This window comes from Natator depressus, chromosome 7, assembly GCF_965152275.1.
Source record: "Natator depressus isolate rNatDep1 chromosome 7, rNatDep2.hap1, whole genome shotgun sequence".
Lineage (NCBI taxonomy): Eukaryota > Metazoa > Chordata > Testudines > Cheloniidae > Natator > Natator depressus.
In genome coordinates, this window is record NC_134240.1 from 3,879,047 (window position 1) to 3,892,913 (window position 13,867).

The 13,867-nt window shown below is 45.4% G+C and overlaps 1 protein-coding gene across 4 annotated transcripts in view; it reads left to right on the forward strand.

Annotated features, from left to right (window-relative positions):
- Nucleotides 1–323: 323 nt before the first annotated feature.
- The window catches only part of PTPRG (protein tyrosine phosphatase receptor type G), a 619,877-nt gene continuing 606,333 nt past the window's right edge, over nt 324–13,867 (forward strand). For all 4 annotated transcript variants that reach the window (XM_074957367.1, XM_074957366.1, XM_074957368.1 and 1 more), the window contains exon 1: nt 324–499. In XM_074957367.1, the coding sequence (XP_074813468.1) occupies nt 415–499 (85 nt within the window). In that variant the 5' untranslated portion in view covers nt 324–414. The remainder of the gene's footprint in view (nt 500–13,867) is intronic.

Consider the following 13,867-nt stretch of genomic DNA (forward strand, 5'->3'; position numbering starts at 1 on the left):
AGAGCCCCAGCCCGAGCCGCGGCGCTTCTCCTCCTCCTCCTCCTCCTCCCGCTCCTCCTCCTCCGGCGGCTGCAGGGGGACTGAACTTCTGCGCGCCCGCCCGTGAGCTGCCCCCCGCCCTCGGCGCTGCCGCTCCAGGCCCGGCGCTCGCTGCGTGCGGGGCTCCCGCTCCGGCTTACCCCGCACCCGCCCCCCACCCAGCGGCGGGTGTGGGCTCCCCGGGGTCTCCGCTCCCCGCTCGGCCGGGGCGGTGGGCTGTGTGTGTGTGAGGGGGGGGTTGTTTTTTTGGTTTGTTTGTTTTGTTTTTTGGCGGGGGGGTGTTTGGCGGGGGGTGGGCGGCCGGGCAAGGCACAGCGCCAACTTCTTTGCAACAAGTTCCAGCCCCTCGCCCCCTTTCGATGTGCGCCTTTGGACATGCGGAGGCTACTGCAACCGTGTTGGTGGATCTTCTTCTTGAAAATCGCCAGCGCCGTGCTCCAGTATGTGGTGTGCTTCCCCGGTGAGTGGCGCGGCCGGGGGCGAGCGGGCGGGGGGTGCGGGGGAACCCCGGGCTCCCGCTTCGCGCGCCCTGCGGCGCCGCCCGGCCCAGGGGGGTTCTCAAGGGTGCGTGGCCCGGCGCGGCTGCTGCTTCTCCCCGGGGGACCGGAGAAAGGGGGGGGTGCGAGACCCACACTGGGGGCTGGTCTCTGCCCTAGCCCGTGCGACGCTCCGGGGCGGGCTTTGTCTGGGGCTGGGGACAGGGGCGGGCTGGGGACGGTTCTCAGCCCTGGCTTCCCAGCCATACTCTGCCCAACTTCTCCCCGGCCGCCTGGTGCCCCCGCTGGGAACAAGGGGCCGGCCGCGGGATCGTGGCTGCCCGAGCCTGCCCCCCCCATCCCGGCTCGCATCTGGCTGCCCGCAGCCGCCTGCCATCGCCCCTCCCGGGCTCTGCCCGCTCGCAGCCGCCTGCCCCACCGCAACGGGGAAGGGGAGCGGCGAGAGCCCCCGGCCCCGCTGCAGCCCCCGGCCCCGCGGCGCGCCCGTGGCCAGGCATGGGCTCCCCGGGGCGCCCGCTCCCTCCCCGCCTCCGGCGGGCCGGGCTTTGGCGCAGCGCTTCCCGCGGCGGAGCCCCGAGCGGGGCCGGGCAGCAGCCGGCGGCGGGGGGAGCCCGGGGCGCTGCCGGCACCGGGCGCTCCGGCTGCGGGGGCGCCCGGGGAAGGCTCCCGCTAGGTGGGCTGAGGTGCCCCCGCACCCCGAGCCTCTTCTCCCGCCCCTGCCTCCCCCAAACTTAGCTGCGTCCTGCCGCTCCTCGGCTGCCCCTCGCCCCTGCTTGGCTGCGGTCCGCCGCCGTCCCCTTGACCTTGGGGGCCGGGGATATGGTCTGGGGGCGGCGGGCAGAGGGACAAAGGTCGGAGCCCGCCCGTGCCTGGGGCGAGCTGAGCGCGCACGGACCCCGGCTGCTGCTCCGGTTCCTCCGCCCCGGGCAAGGAGGGAGGCGGCGGAGCCTGATGCGGGACCTCGCCCCGGCGGGGGTCTGGCCACCGTCCCAATCCTCAGGGGGCTCCCGGCATCCCTGTGCCAGGCTCAGGGCTGGATCGCACCCCGAGGTTGCCTTAACACGTCCTCTCAAGCATGGTGCGCCCAGGTCAACAGCCAAATCCTCCAGGAGGCTGCGGAGAGGAGGCGGCGGCTTGTTGTGTGTTGTGTTGTGTAGTGTGTGTGTAATGGCTAGGGAAAGTTAAAATGTCAGGGCGGCTCTGGAGGAGTCTGCTGTTCCATTTCCCAAAGCTGCAGAGAGGCCCATGCACCCACAGAGGCGCTGCTGAGCTTCTGTCTGTCACAGGCTGTGCCCCCCCCCACCCCCTCGGCAGCCCCCCAAATACGCACGCTCCGGGATGGACGTGGCCCCACTGGTGAGTTACCGAGTTTCTCTCCAGCTAGAATGGATGTGATGATAACGTTCCCTTGTCTGCACAACTGCTGGCTTTCAGTAGCCACACAATAACGCAGCTGGGGAGATCAAGACAATTACAAAACCCATTTCTGCCCGAATTTATTTGTTCACCCTTCAGTTTTAAAGGGGCACTGTCAACTGTACATATGTGACTCCAGTTTCCAGCACTCTTCAGAATGTCACACATACCTCTACCTTTCTCTGTACATTCCTTTAAAAAGATCTCCGGTTTTTCCTCTTTCCCCATTCCTGTCTTATGAGAATCTTTGTTGCAGGGAAGTAGCTGACTGGTGGAGACAGTGAAATTGGCTGAGCACAAAGTGCTGTCAAATGCACAGGCTGGTGGGGGGGCCGGAGATGTAGAGCAGAACTTTTTTTTTTAAACCTTCTTTTGCTTAGTGTTACTAGTTAGTTTAGTAGCTACACAATTTTCAGCCAGATGTGATTGTTTTATTTAAGTAGTGTTACCTTTTTGGACTTGGTTAAGTGTGGGTATATATTAAAAACATACTTTGGTATCTCTTATTCCAGAAAAGTGAGCGAATTGAATATTTTGAAGGTCCTTGCTGCTTGCTTTTCTGTTCATTTTATTAGTGTTTTTTTATGTAAGCCTGTGTTCATAGCTATTAAAGATGAAAAGCTGGGACAGTGACCTTCTGGTGCAATTTGTATTGTGGACCACTTACAGGATACATGAGAAGAGTAAAATCATTTTCTGGAAGCTTTCTAGTAACTTTCAATTCTCTTTTAAAATGTCCACAAGGACACAAACAAATGGTCTGTATACCCCAATCACCCCCAGTAACTTATCAGACGATAAAATGATTTCAAGCAAAAATAAAATAAGCAAGAGTGAGAGTTAAAACCTCCATCTGTTTGAAATTCTGCAGCTCTTGAGGAAAAATACATTTATCTTCTTTGTATTGATTTCTTCTCTATTTCAGCCCTGAGAGTGGGGCCTTTCTCTCTGGTTCTGATGTATATTATACAGTAATTATATCTAGAAAGCAGGCTCTAAGAACAATTCAGGAAAAAAAGCTTTGTCAGTTTAATACGCCAATATTGTAAGAATAACTGATTTATATCCATGGAATTCAAACTAGATATTTGCATTATAGGTTGATGGAGATATATGCTCTGTGTTTGCATATCCATGTTCATGTACCGTGTATAGCTAAATGATTTAACAATGTTCGTAACTGTGAAATAGCTATACAATACTTATAGATGCTGTTCAACACGAGGCTTTGCTTGGAAAACAAAGTATTTTCTTATTAAGGCTTTTGTGGCTGTAGTTCTTGACACTGCTACCATGTTAGGCCTCGCTGATTTCATTATTATAGGTTTTCTTCCAAACAGTGATCACACTTGTGGGTTGGGCAAGTTAGGACATTAAGACAAATAAGGACGCTGTAGCCTTCTCTACTGTGACCTGGTACATGAGAAGTGCCAGAGGCAGGAAGGCTGCAGTGAGCTCCTCAGGGAACTAAAACAGGACATCAGTGTTGACGACACCAAATGGCAAATTGTCAAAATTGGTGGTGGGGAATCCCTGCCAAAAATTAACTATTTAGTATCTGAAACAAAATATACTTCAAGTTGTTTTTTTTTTTTTTTTTTTAAACCTGAGTTAAGAAGCTTAGGGAACGCAGATGTTTATTTCATGTAGGACAAACGTTATTTCCAGCTGTCTTTAAACAAGAGATAAGATCACTACTTCGTCTCTCCCCCTCTCCTTCCCCAATCACTTTTATTAGTGAAGCAATATAAAACAAAGACAATTTAACTTTGTAAAATAAAGTATGAGGTCATATAGAAAATAACACTTTTTTCACCTTTAGCAGTCCTCTAACAGAATTGTAATGGATTTTTACCTTTGTACAAGTGTCTTGTTCTCTACTCCATCAGTAACCATGAGGAAAATCTATTGGAAGCTTTTGCTCTTCCTGCAGTGCTCGTATAGTACATTTAACTGTGAACTTGTCCCTGGTAATTGCAATAGTTAATAAATCAAACTAAGATGAAAGTAAAAACAACTGTTGCTATGGGGTCTGCTCACTCATGTAGCTAAATTCATTGTGTCAATGAATAAGAAAAGGCCTAAATATTAACAATACAATAGCATCCTTAATAATGTGCTTCACTGAGGTAAGGAATGTTTGTGTTCTGTTATGCATTTCGTGACTAGTTATAGTACCTGGCATCTATGGAGCTATAAGCTCGTTTCTGTTTTCTTCGGAGAAATGTGTGTTTAAAAAAAAAAAAAGGTGGATTTAAAAAAAAAAAAATTGACATGACCTAATTAGTTAACCAATTTAGTTGACCTAACATATATCCACCTCCAGCTTTTTTAAAAGGCATGATGATGGTGGCTTTTAGTTCTTCGCTCAGCAAGTATGAAGACTAAACTTCTTTTGGTTAGTGTTTTTTTTTTTTGGGGGGGGGGAGGGAACAGATGGGGGGAGAAGTCTTTAGTATTGTGTTTGTCTGTTTCCTAGGAGCTTGTGCCTTTGAGCTAATCAAATGCCACTTTCAAAATCTTTAAAGGTGCTGAATAAGACTGGTCTTGTTTATCCAAGATTTTCTAGAGCAAGGTGTGCGCTCCTGCACTTCCCTTTCATAGATAAAAATGGAATGTACAGGAGAGGGCTCTCCAAGACTTTTTATTTAGTCCTATGGCTTTTATGAAGATGCCATGTCTTACATTTTAATTATTCTCTTATTTTCAATGCCTTTTTAGATATGCTTTATGTTCCAGGAAGTGGCTAATGGAGTCCTTGCTGATAAAGAATGTCAAATACTCCCCTCTTCTCTTTTTTTTTTTTTTTTTTTGCACTGGGAGCTGAGCTTGCTGGTATGCTTCTGAAGAGAAAACTAAGGAAGAGCTTTAATATCGTTAGCAGGCTTATAGAACTGATTCACAGCTAACAGTGCCAGGACAGAGCTTTGTAAAATCTTTAAGTGATGCTGGAAGCTGAGTGTACTAACAGCTACAGCAAATGTGATTTGGGGAAAGGGGAATTCAGTCAATGCAAAGGGGGAGGCGGAGAGTAATCCATTTTCAGAGGATAGACTAGAATCTGGATATCAGAAACATGGTGGTGCCGCAACTTTCTGTTTGCCTCAGATTTATAGGTTCTATAAAGCCATTGTTCTCAACTCTGTGGGGTCAGGCCCTATTCTGGGCCTTCTGTTTTTTAAGGGTGAAGAAGTGAGGTAGCATCGTGTGTGTGTGTGCATGCTTTCTCTCCCCCCCCCCCCCCCCAGCCCACCTTTCTCTTGAGAGGTCCACTTCAATATGTTATAGAAAACTGATGCAAATAGCTTTCTATCACACTTTGGGAAAAGAGGAGCCTTTACTCAGAGCTAATGAAGGATTTGCATAAACTAGCATAGAGACTTGATGATGTTCATCAGCTAGTGTGTACAATAGCTTCTGATTGTCTTACTGAGATCGACTGTTGGACAAGTAGATCTTGGCTGAGTTGTGAAGTCCTACTCTCCAGTCCATCCTCCTAGAAAAGGTTGAGGAGCAGTGCAGTTCAATATCTCCTAAGAAATCTCACTGTCCAGGAATAGGATGTGGCTTCTGTTAGGAGTGTCCACTTTCTGTGAGTGGTGTGGGGGTGAAATCCTGGATTCATTGACTGATAACGAGTCAGACCCTCTTAATAGGGCTAGGGTTTCACCTGGGGTGTGTTTCTTTCCTTATATACGTTTTTAAATTATGTAACATGAATAGTTTTCATTGTCTATTCAATTATAGAAAGTACGATGAAGACCTTATCCCTATTCTGATCAGCGTTTAAGGACGAACATGCTGGTAGCTTTTAGAAAGAAAGCATTGTTAAAGTTGGCTCTAATTTAAATGTTGAGTTTTATGGTTACTTTAAAAAAAAAAAGTTTCTAACTATTAATCTCAACTATACTCTGAAACCTATCTTTGGAACAAATGCTAATCTCTTGGCGGCTGCTTTTTAGCAGCCAGCCGAACATGTGGCATCATGTGCTCAGAAGCCTACGGGTATAGTAATAAAATTGCACTTTATCCAGTATATAACCTTAATATGAGGAATTATGAGAGAATGAGACTAATTTCTGTTTGCTTTAAGTTACTGTCGTTTAATTTTATTACAAAACATACATCATGGTGGCTGTTGTGCTCTAACTGAATTGTGATTCTTTATACGCTCACATGGCAGCAAGCAGTCATTCTTAAGGCTTAATTATACAGTGCTTTTAAATATTTCAGCAAATTTATTCTGCTATCACAGAGCCAAATCCTGAACCCTTAGGGCCATTTTTAAAAGGTATTTAGGCTCCTAGTGGGATTTTTTTTTTTCAAAAGTGTCTAAAATCCCAGTAGGCACCTATCCACATCTTCAGGTGCTCAGGCTTAAAAGGTAAGGGCCATATTTTTAACTCCAGCGAACTGCCGTTCACTTTTTGTCTGAGTAAATCTGCAGGCTGTATTTTTACACAACACTGACCCGGGTGTAACTCCGTTGACTTAAGTGGAGTGACTCTCAGTTAACATTGACATCTGCATCTCTCTGGGAATGTTTGGGAGGCCAAGGACAGGAGGAAAATATAAATTATTGTGAATGTCCTGCTCAGACTGCATTTCTGTACTAATGAGGGGAGCCTGTTACATTGCCCACCTGGTAAGGTCAATTGAAGACCAGCTGTTCTGGTTGGAAGCCCTAGTTTCTCCATTTGTAGGTTGATATTCCTTCAGTGAAAGAGTGGAGGGGAAGCATGGAGGTAGCTGGTAGGGGTTCTTGTAATGTGGTCGGATTGGGCTGGGTGCTGCTGCACAAACACAGGCAGACACAGATCCTTCCCTGACGAACTTAGTCTAAATAATGACCCTTCTCTCTTCCTTCCCCTCCAGAAGCTAACAGGTGGAAGGAGGGAGAAAGAGCATTCAAACAGAGTAATCAAGGTGAGGGATGAGATGGCTGCTGCTGCTATTCCTTTATCTCTTTTCCATATTTTTTTTTCTTATGGGAATGAGGGGAATGGCAGGAAGTGAGTAAATAGGAATGTGTGTGGGGAAAGGGAGAGGAGACATATTGCCATGATGCATGGCTTCTTCATTCCACTGAGCACAGGATTTATTTTTACTGACCAGATTCACCTTACAGCAATTTAAATTAGCCACAGTTTATCGGGAAGCGAACAGTAAAATCAGGTAATGGGTGGTTTTGTCCTATCATTGTACATACAGTATTTAGATATGTTTGGGAACTGGAGTATTAGAATTCTGCATCAAGTAATTTGGATAGTGCTGGATAATTCTGTCGAACTCCTGGCTGCAGCATGCACTTGCCAGCAGCAGTGACAGGTGAAATATCACTTCATATGGGATGCTGCAGCTCTTCGGCACATACATGTTGCTGTGATGCCCAAGTACATGCATTCTCTGCCAGCTGCTGCTTTGAGGGATTTTGCATTCATAGCATGGAAACCTATGTAAGGAAAATCTAGATTTTGAGACTTGTCTACTTAGCTTAACAAAGCTGCTTTGAATATCCTTTTCTGTGCTCACGAATAGTTGATGAATGAAACCTGAAGCCAGGAGGAGCTGCACTGGTATTTGGAAGCAAAATATTGGCCATTATTTGATCATGTGGCAGCTGTTGGTGCTTTTTTTCTGATTTAAAAAGCATGCCTGTCTTTGATGGAATGCTTTTAAAGCTCTTCTTCTGACAGCCAGCTTATTCTAGTGGAAAAAGAGGAAAGCTATCTGGTCTCTCTTGCTCACCAAAATGGACAGTAGTACAGGATTTTTTTCCCCCCTTTTGGAAGGGAAGAGGGACTGATAAAATGCCCCAGTGTTTTAATCAAAACAGTGCTTCAGAGTGTGCTCAGAGAAAAGCGCTTAAGTATTGGATTATTTCCCTTCATCATTCTCAAGCCTTAAAACTGGCATTTCTGCTCCCCAGCTGTGCCACCTATTTTTTTTTTTTAAAAAAGGCATTAGTCTCCATTTGCAGAGAGGAGGCTAAAAAAAGAATGGAGAAGGACTTAAACTGAAGAAGGCACAACTCGTGAACCCCCCTACCCCCAAACCGCTGTCCAAAAAAGAGGTCAGATTCACATTGAGTAGTCTTCTGTACCACTGCAAAGTTTGTGTAAAACTCTTCTGTTCTGCTTTTCGCAGTGTGTTACTCGCTTGGCACTAGTGATTATGCCTTGTACAGGGCAGTGATTGTGCATGGTACAAGGCAGTGGTGAACTGGACCCAGTGAATGTTCTCAGAGCCTTCAGCAAGGACACTCGTTTCATGCCACCAAAGACTGCTGCTTGGTGCGCTCCGTTCTGCACAGCGTTCTAATCACAGCCCTGTACGATTGGAGAGAGACTCTTGCTAGCATCTGCTCCTTGGACTTAAAAATGGCCCTTCTGACATCCTAAGAGGTATTGTAACCATTAATAGGGAGTTCCAAAATAAAGACACCAGAAAGAAGTGGTCTCAGATGGCCAAGATTTTCCAAAAGTGACTAGTGGCTCTTTTTTTTTTTTTGTTGTTGTTGTTGTTGCTTGCCTCAATTTTTTGGGGTCCAACTCGAGACTCCATAATGGAGGCTGATTTTCTCCCCCCCCCCCCCCCCCCCCGCCCCCAGCAAATGCTGAGCTATGACATTCTGCTGATCAGACCCCTTTAAGTTTTCTCCACCTGAAAACTGAGGCTCGCAAAATTGCTTGTTGCTTTTGAAAACTTAGGTGCAGGTCTACATTGACCTCAAAAACTAGGGGTAGAAATGTCAAAAGCTCCTGAGTCCCACTGACTTTCTGTGGGATTAAGGTTCCTACGTCACTCTAGATGCTTTTGAAAATTTTATCCTGGATCTGCTACAGAGGCAAACTAGAAAGGATAACAGTAAAACGTGTAAACTGGGGATTCACGGTGCAGGAATACCTTTCAAGCACAGCATCCATTTAACCAGTGAAATGTGAGAGCCGGAGCACTAGTTCAACAGGTCAGAGTCTCTATATTGCTCACCAATTACGTTCAGTATTCTTTTTACAGTAAAATAATTTTAGGCATAAATATTCCAAACACTTGTTTTAAAATATACCTAAAATTTGCCTGTTGACAGCAGTTGCATCATATTCTAATTGGTGAGGATCACTAATGAGAGTACTCAAGATCTAAAATTAGTTGTTTGTTTTTTCTTTTCTTCTGTGCCCGAGGGTTTTGCATCAGATTGTGGCTTCTGTATAACTGTTTGTATTTCAAAGCAACACCTTCCTGAATTTTTAGCGATTTTAAGTAAGTGTTAACTGTTTGGGCTCAGTGACAGCAGTTTCCGAATTTTTTTTCTTACTACATTGTTGATGCATAGTAAAGTGTTCCTCTTGTGTTTACTGTGAATAAAGTCATTGTTATCTTTGGAAACCATGGGTGCAGATGTGTGATCATATAATGTCTCTTCTTAACATGGCACTGATCCTCAGCTGATGTCAATTGTCATTGCTCCACTTGTTAAATGGAGCAATGACAAATTACACCAGCTGAGATTCTGCCCAATTGTCTTCATAGTGGGGAATGGAAAGGGTTGTCTTGAAAAATGCTGCACATTAAAACTAGGGATTTTGTTAATTTCAGTGAGTTCTTAAATGCGATTCTCAAAGAATCATAATTTGGTCAGACCATAACAGCAACTATGATGTATGTCTTGCAATAAAATTAGAATACAGTAACTTTTTGTCTTTGTTTTTGTTTTTTTAAAATCAAGTCTACATTATTTTGGTTTGCCAATATCTAGGGTCTTCATAAAAAGCTAGGATCCGTCAACAGAGCCCAACTGCGTGGCTTGGCCTTGTTGCATCAAATATGCACAATGTCTTTTAACTATTGGGGGCTTTTTGTTTTATAGGGTGTAGTGAAATGTGGAGCAACATCTTCGTTTGGCTGCTTCTCATTGTAACGCTAGCTCCTCATTGTAAGGCATATTGTGTGCCTCTAACATCTCCAAAATCTCCAATTCACTATTGATAATTGTTACAGTCTTAGACTTTTTCTTTCTTTCTTCTTTTAAAAACTTTGTGTAGATAAGGGGATCAGTTACAGTCAGCATGGATTTGTCAAGAACAAATCATGTCAAGCCAATCTGATAGGTTTCTTTGACAGTGAAACAAGCCTTGTGGGGGGCAGGGGAATCGGTTGATGTGATATATCTTGATTTTAGTAAGGCTTTTCAGACTCTCTCATAAACTAGGGAAATACAACCTAGATGGAGCTACTATAAGGTGGGTGCATAACAAGCTGGAAAAGCATTCCTAGGGAGTATTTATCAGTGGTTCACAGTCATGCTGGAAGGGCATATCAAGTGGGGTCCTTCAGGGATCAGTTTTGGGTCTGGTTTGGTTCAATATCTTTGTCAAGGAGTTAGATGGCATAGACAGTACACTTGTAAAGTTTGTGGACGATACCAAGCTGGGAGGGGTTGCAAGTGCTCTGGAGGATGGGATTAAAATTCAAAATGATGTGGACAAACTGGAGAAATGCTCTGAAGTAAATAGGATGAAATTCAATAAGGACAAATGCAAAGTCCTCCATTTAGGAAGGAACAATCAGTTCCACACATACAAAATGGGAAATGACTGCCTAGGAAGGAGTACTATGGAAAAGGATCTGGGGATCACAGTGGACCACAAGCTAAACATGAGTCAACAGTATAATGCTGTTACAAAAAAACCAAACCTCCTTCTGGGATATGTAAGCAGGAGTGTTGTAAGCAAGACCCCAGAAGTAATTCTTCCACTCTATCTGCACTGATTAGGCCTCAGCTGGAGTATTGTGTCCAGTTCTGCGCGCCACATTTCCGGAAAGATCTGGACAAATTGGAGAAAGGGTCTGGAGAAGAGTAACAAAAATGATTAAAGGTCTAGAAAACATGACCTATGAAGGGAAAATTGGAAAAATTGGGTTTCTTTAGTCTGGAAAAGAGAAGACTGAGAGGAGACATAAAAGGTTGTTATAAGGAGGAAGGAGAAGAAAGGATGCGAAGCAGTGGGCTTAAATTGCAGCAAGGGAGGTTTAGGGTGGACATTAGGAAAAGCTTCCTGTCAGAGTGGTTAAGCACTAGAATAAATTGCCTAGTGAGGTTGTGGAATCTTCATCATTGTCCAACCTGCTCTTAAAAATCTCCAAATACCTGTCAGGGATGGTCTAGATAATACTTAGTCCTGCCATGAGTGCAGGGGCCTGGACTAGATGACCTCTCAAGGTCCCTTCCAGTTATTAGCCAGACTCTAAACCAGGCAACAGACAGAAAATAAAGATGATCTCAGTCTAAACACCAATTTGAATTTGATCCAGGCCACTTGGTTCTCACTGGCAATCCAGTGACTCTGTGAAAAAGATGTGATAACTTTTTTACATGGGATTTTGTGAGGTGGACATATACGACCAGACCCTCAAAGTATTTAGGTACCTGAAATCAATGGGAGGTAGGAGAGACATTTTAAGGAGCTGGGAGAGACCTTTTCAGGAGCTGGTCCATATTATCTATGAAGTGGATTGAGAGTCTCAGCAGAGCAACCAAGGACTGAATGCACACGGAGCCCTAGACTGTCCTCTTTTCACTGGCTGTGGTCCGTGCAGAATGTTGTCCAAGCATAGTGGTGGGGAAAACTTGCATTGCTTGCACCCCTGGTATAATTCATATATCGAACTATGCATGGGCCAATAGTCCGTGAACACTATGCCCTGATTTTCCTTTTTAAAATCATGTGTAAGTGCCAAGAAAAGAATATTCTTTACTGCATTCACTTCCCATTGACAAACAAACATGTTTGCTTGTCAATCATATTTGACATGGTAGGAGCACTGGAAAATAAGTGTGTGTGTATGTATATGAATTAATGGGGTTTGGCAATTAGCTTGCTAGAATGAACCAAGTGACTTAGTTGAACATACAGCCTCTTACTGAAAAAGGCCTTCCTAGTAGTTAAAAATAAATGAAATTGCTTCTTATTGATTTTAATTTACGGTGAAACACTGCTGTCTCTCTGACAATACCAGAAATGGAAGCAACTATAAATGAGTACAAGATGTGATAAGATAGATGGACTCTTAAGCAATCAAGAACACAGACAACCTCCACCTTAGACCGTAGTTAAAATATGACACTATGTAGGGATCAATACATAAGTTTGCCTTAATCTTGTCCTTAAGCGCTTGAAAGCTACATGTCTTGTATGTAGATACACACCCTCTCTCTGACAGAGATGGTGAGGCCTACTGGGGGAAGGGAATATTTTTCACTATTGCCCTATCCCTGCACACATGGGTTTGCTTGTGCTCTGCAGCACCCAGCAACGTGGGAAATGGATTGAGGAAGCACAGAGGGCAAGAATAGTATTTCTAGAGACCCTTCAGCAGATATGTGGGGAACAAAGTGCTGCATGGTTTTTGGAATTAAAAATCCACACACGCAGACCATCACCCTCAAAACTAAATACACCAGTACATTTAGAGGGAGAGTTAGTGAGTGTCCTTATCAGAAAATAAACCCTATGTGTCTGGCACGAAAAACTGCAGCCATAGTATAATAGCCTGACAAAGAAATGCCATGTCACGGGGGCTTCAGCTATTCTTTTGTTCATCACCATCTCCTTTAAATGTGGAGTTTCTTCTTGTGAGTAATTTGAGCAAAGATTAGTAAATAAGAGAGACAGTACACCACACAACAGGTATTGGACTTGAAAGACTGAGCCAACATTGCAGCTCCAGTAATTAATAAGGTAACTCCATTGGAAACTGTTAACTGCATTCTAATGGCCTGATCCTGAGGGATACTGTGCATTCCTAAGTGCTACTGAAGTTAATGGGAGCTGGAAGTGCTTAGCACATATTTAGGTACTAATTCAGTAATGTGAACACATTCTCTCCAGATAAGCGGTGCCCTTAAACTAGCATCCTGAGGAGGTGATGTGGTAGGTTCTCTTAAGCGAGCAGTACTAAAAAGCCATGAATAAGCTACCCTATTGGACACCTACGTTTGTCATTGTAGGTTACCTCCATGCCAGCCTTTTGATTTTTGCTCATTGGATGAGCACAGTGGAAAGCTTGTGTGGGGGAGGTTAATTTAAAAAAATTCACATTTCTTAATTTGATAAAAATGTCAAGACAATTAAAAAAAAAATTAGTTTGGTAAGGGAAAACTCTGCTCGCTGGCGAGAGATCTATTGCCCAACAAAAATGAAACCGGTTCAATGAAAACAAATTCTCATGAATGTTTTTGTATCATCAAAAAAGGGATTGGGGGGGAAAAAAAAGTCAACCAGTTCCAGTAGAACAAGACTCACGTTTTAGGAGGACACCAGTTACAGGCCCCCCCACCCGCCCCAGCAGACATGCATGTGCATGAGCAACTCCATTACAAGGCTTCCCTCACTGGCGTACCTGAGCAAGTTTGGATAGGTTATGATGCTTCTATCCAATGTTCTCAAAAGTCTGAGCAGAGAGAGGAATTTTACACATTGCTCCAGAAGCAGCCAACCCTGCTCAGACATGGGTCTAGCACTGGGGTGGGCAAACTTTTTGGCCCGAGGGCCACATGGGGTGTGAAACTGTATGGAGGACCGGGTAGGGAAGGCTGTGCCCCCCAAGCAGCCTGGCCCCCACCTCCCATTCATCCCCTCCCACTTCCCACCCCCGACCCATCCACCCCCCCCCCCCGTTCCTTGTTCCCTGACTGCCCCCCCCTCCTGGAATCCCCCCACCCCAAACTGCACCCCCCTTGGGATCCCACCTCCTGTCCCCTGACTGCCCGGACCTATCCACACTCCTGCCCCCTGACAGGCCCCCTTGGGACTCCCACACCCTATCTAACCCCCGCCCCCGCCATTCCCTGACCGCTCCAGAACCTCTGCCCCATCCAACTGCCCCCGACTCCCTGTCCTCTAACTGCCCCCTAG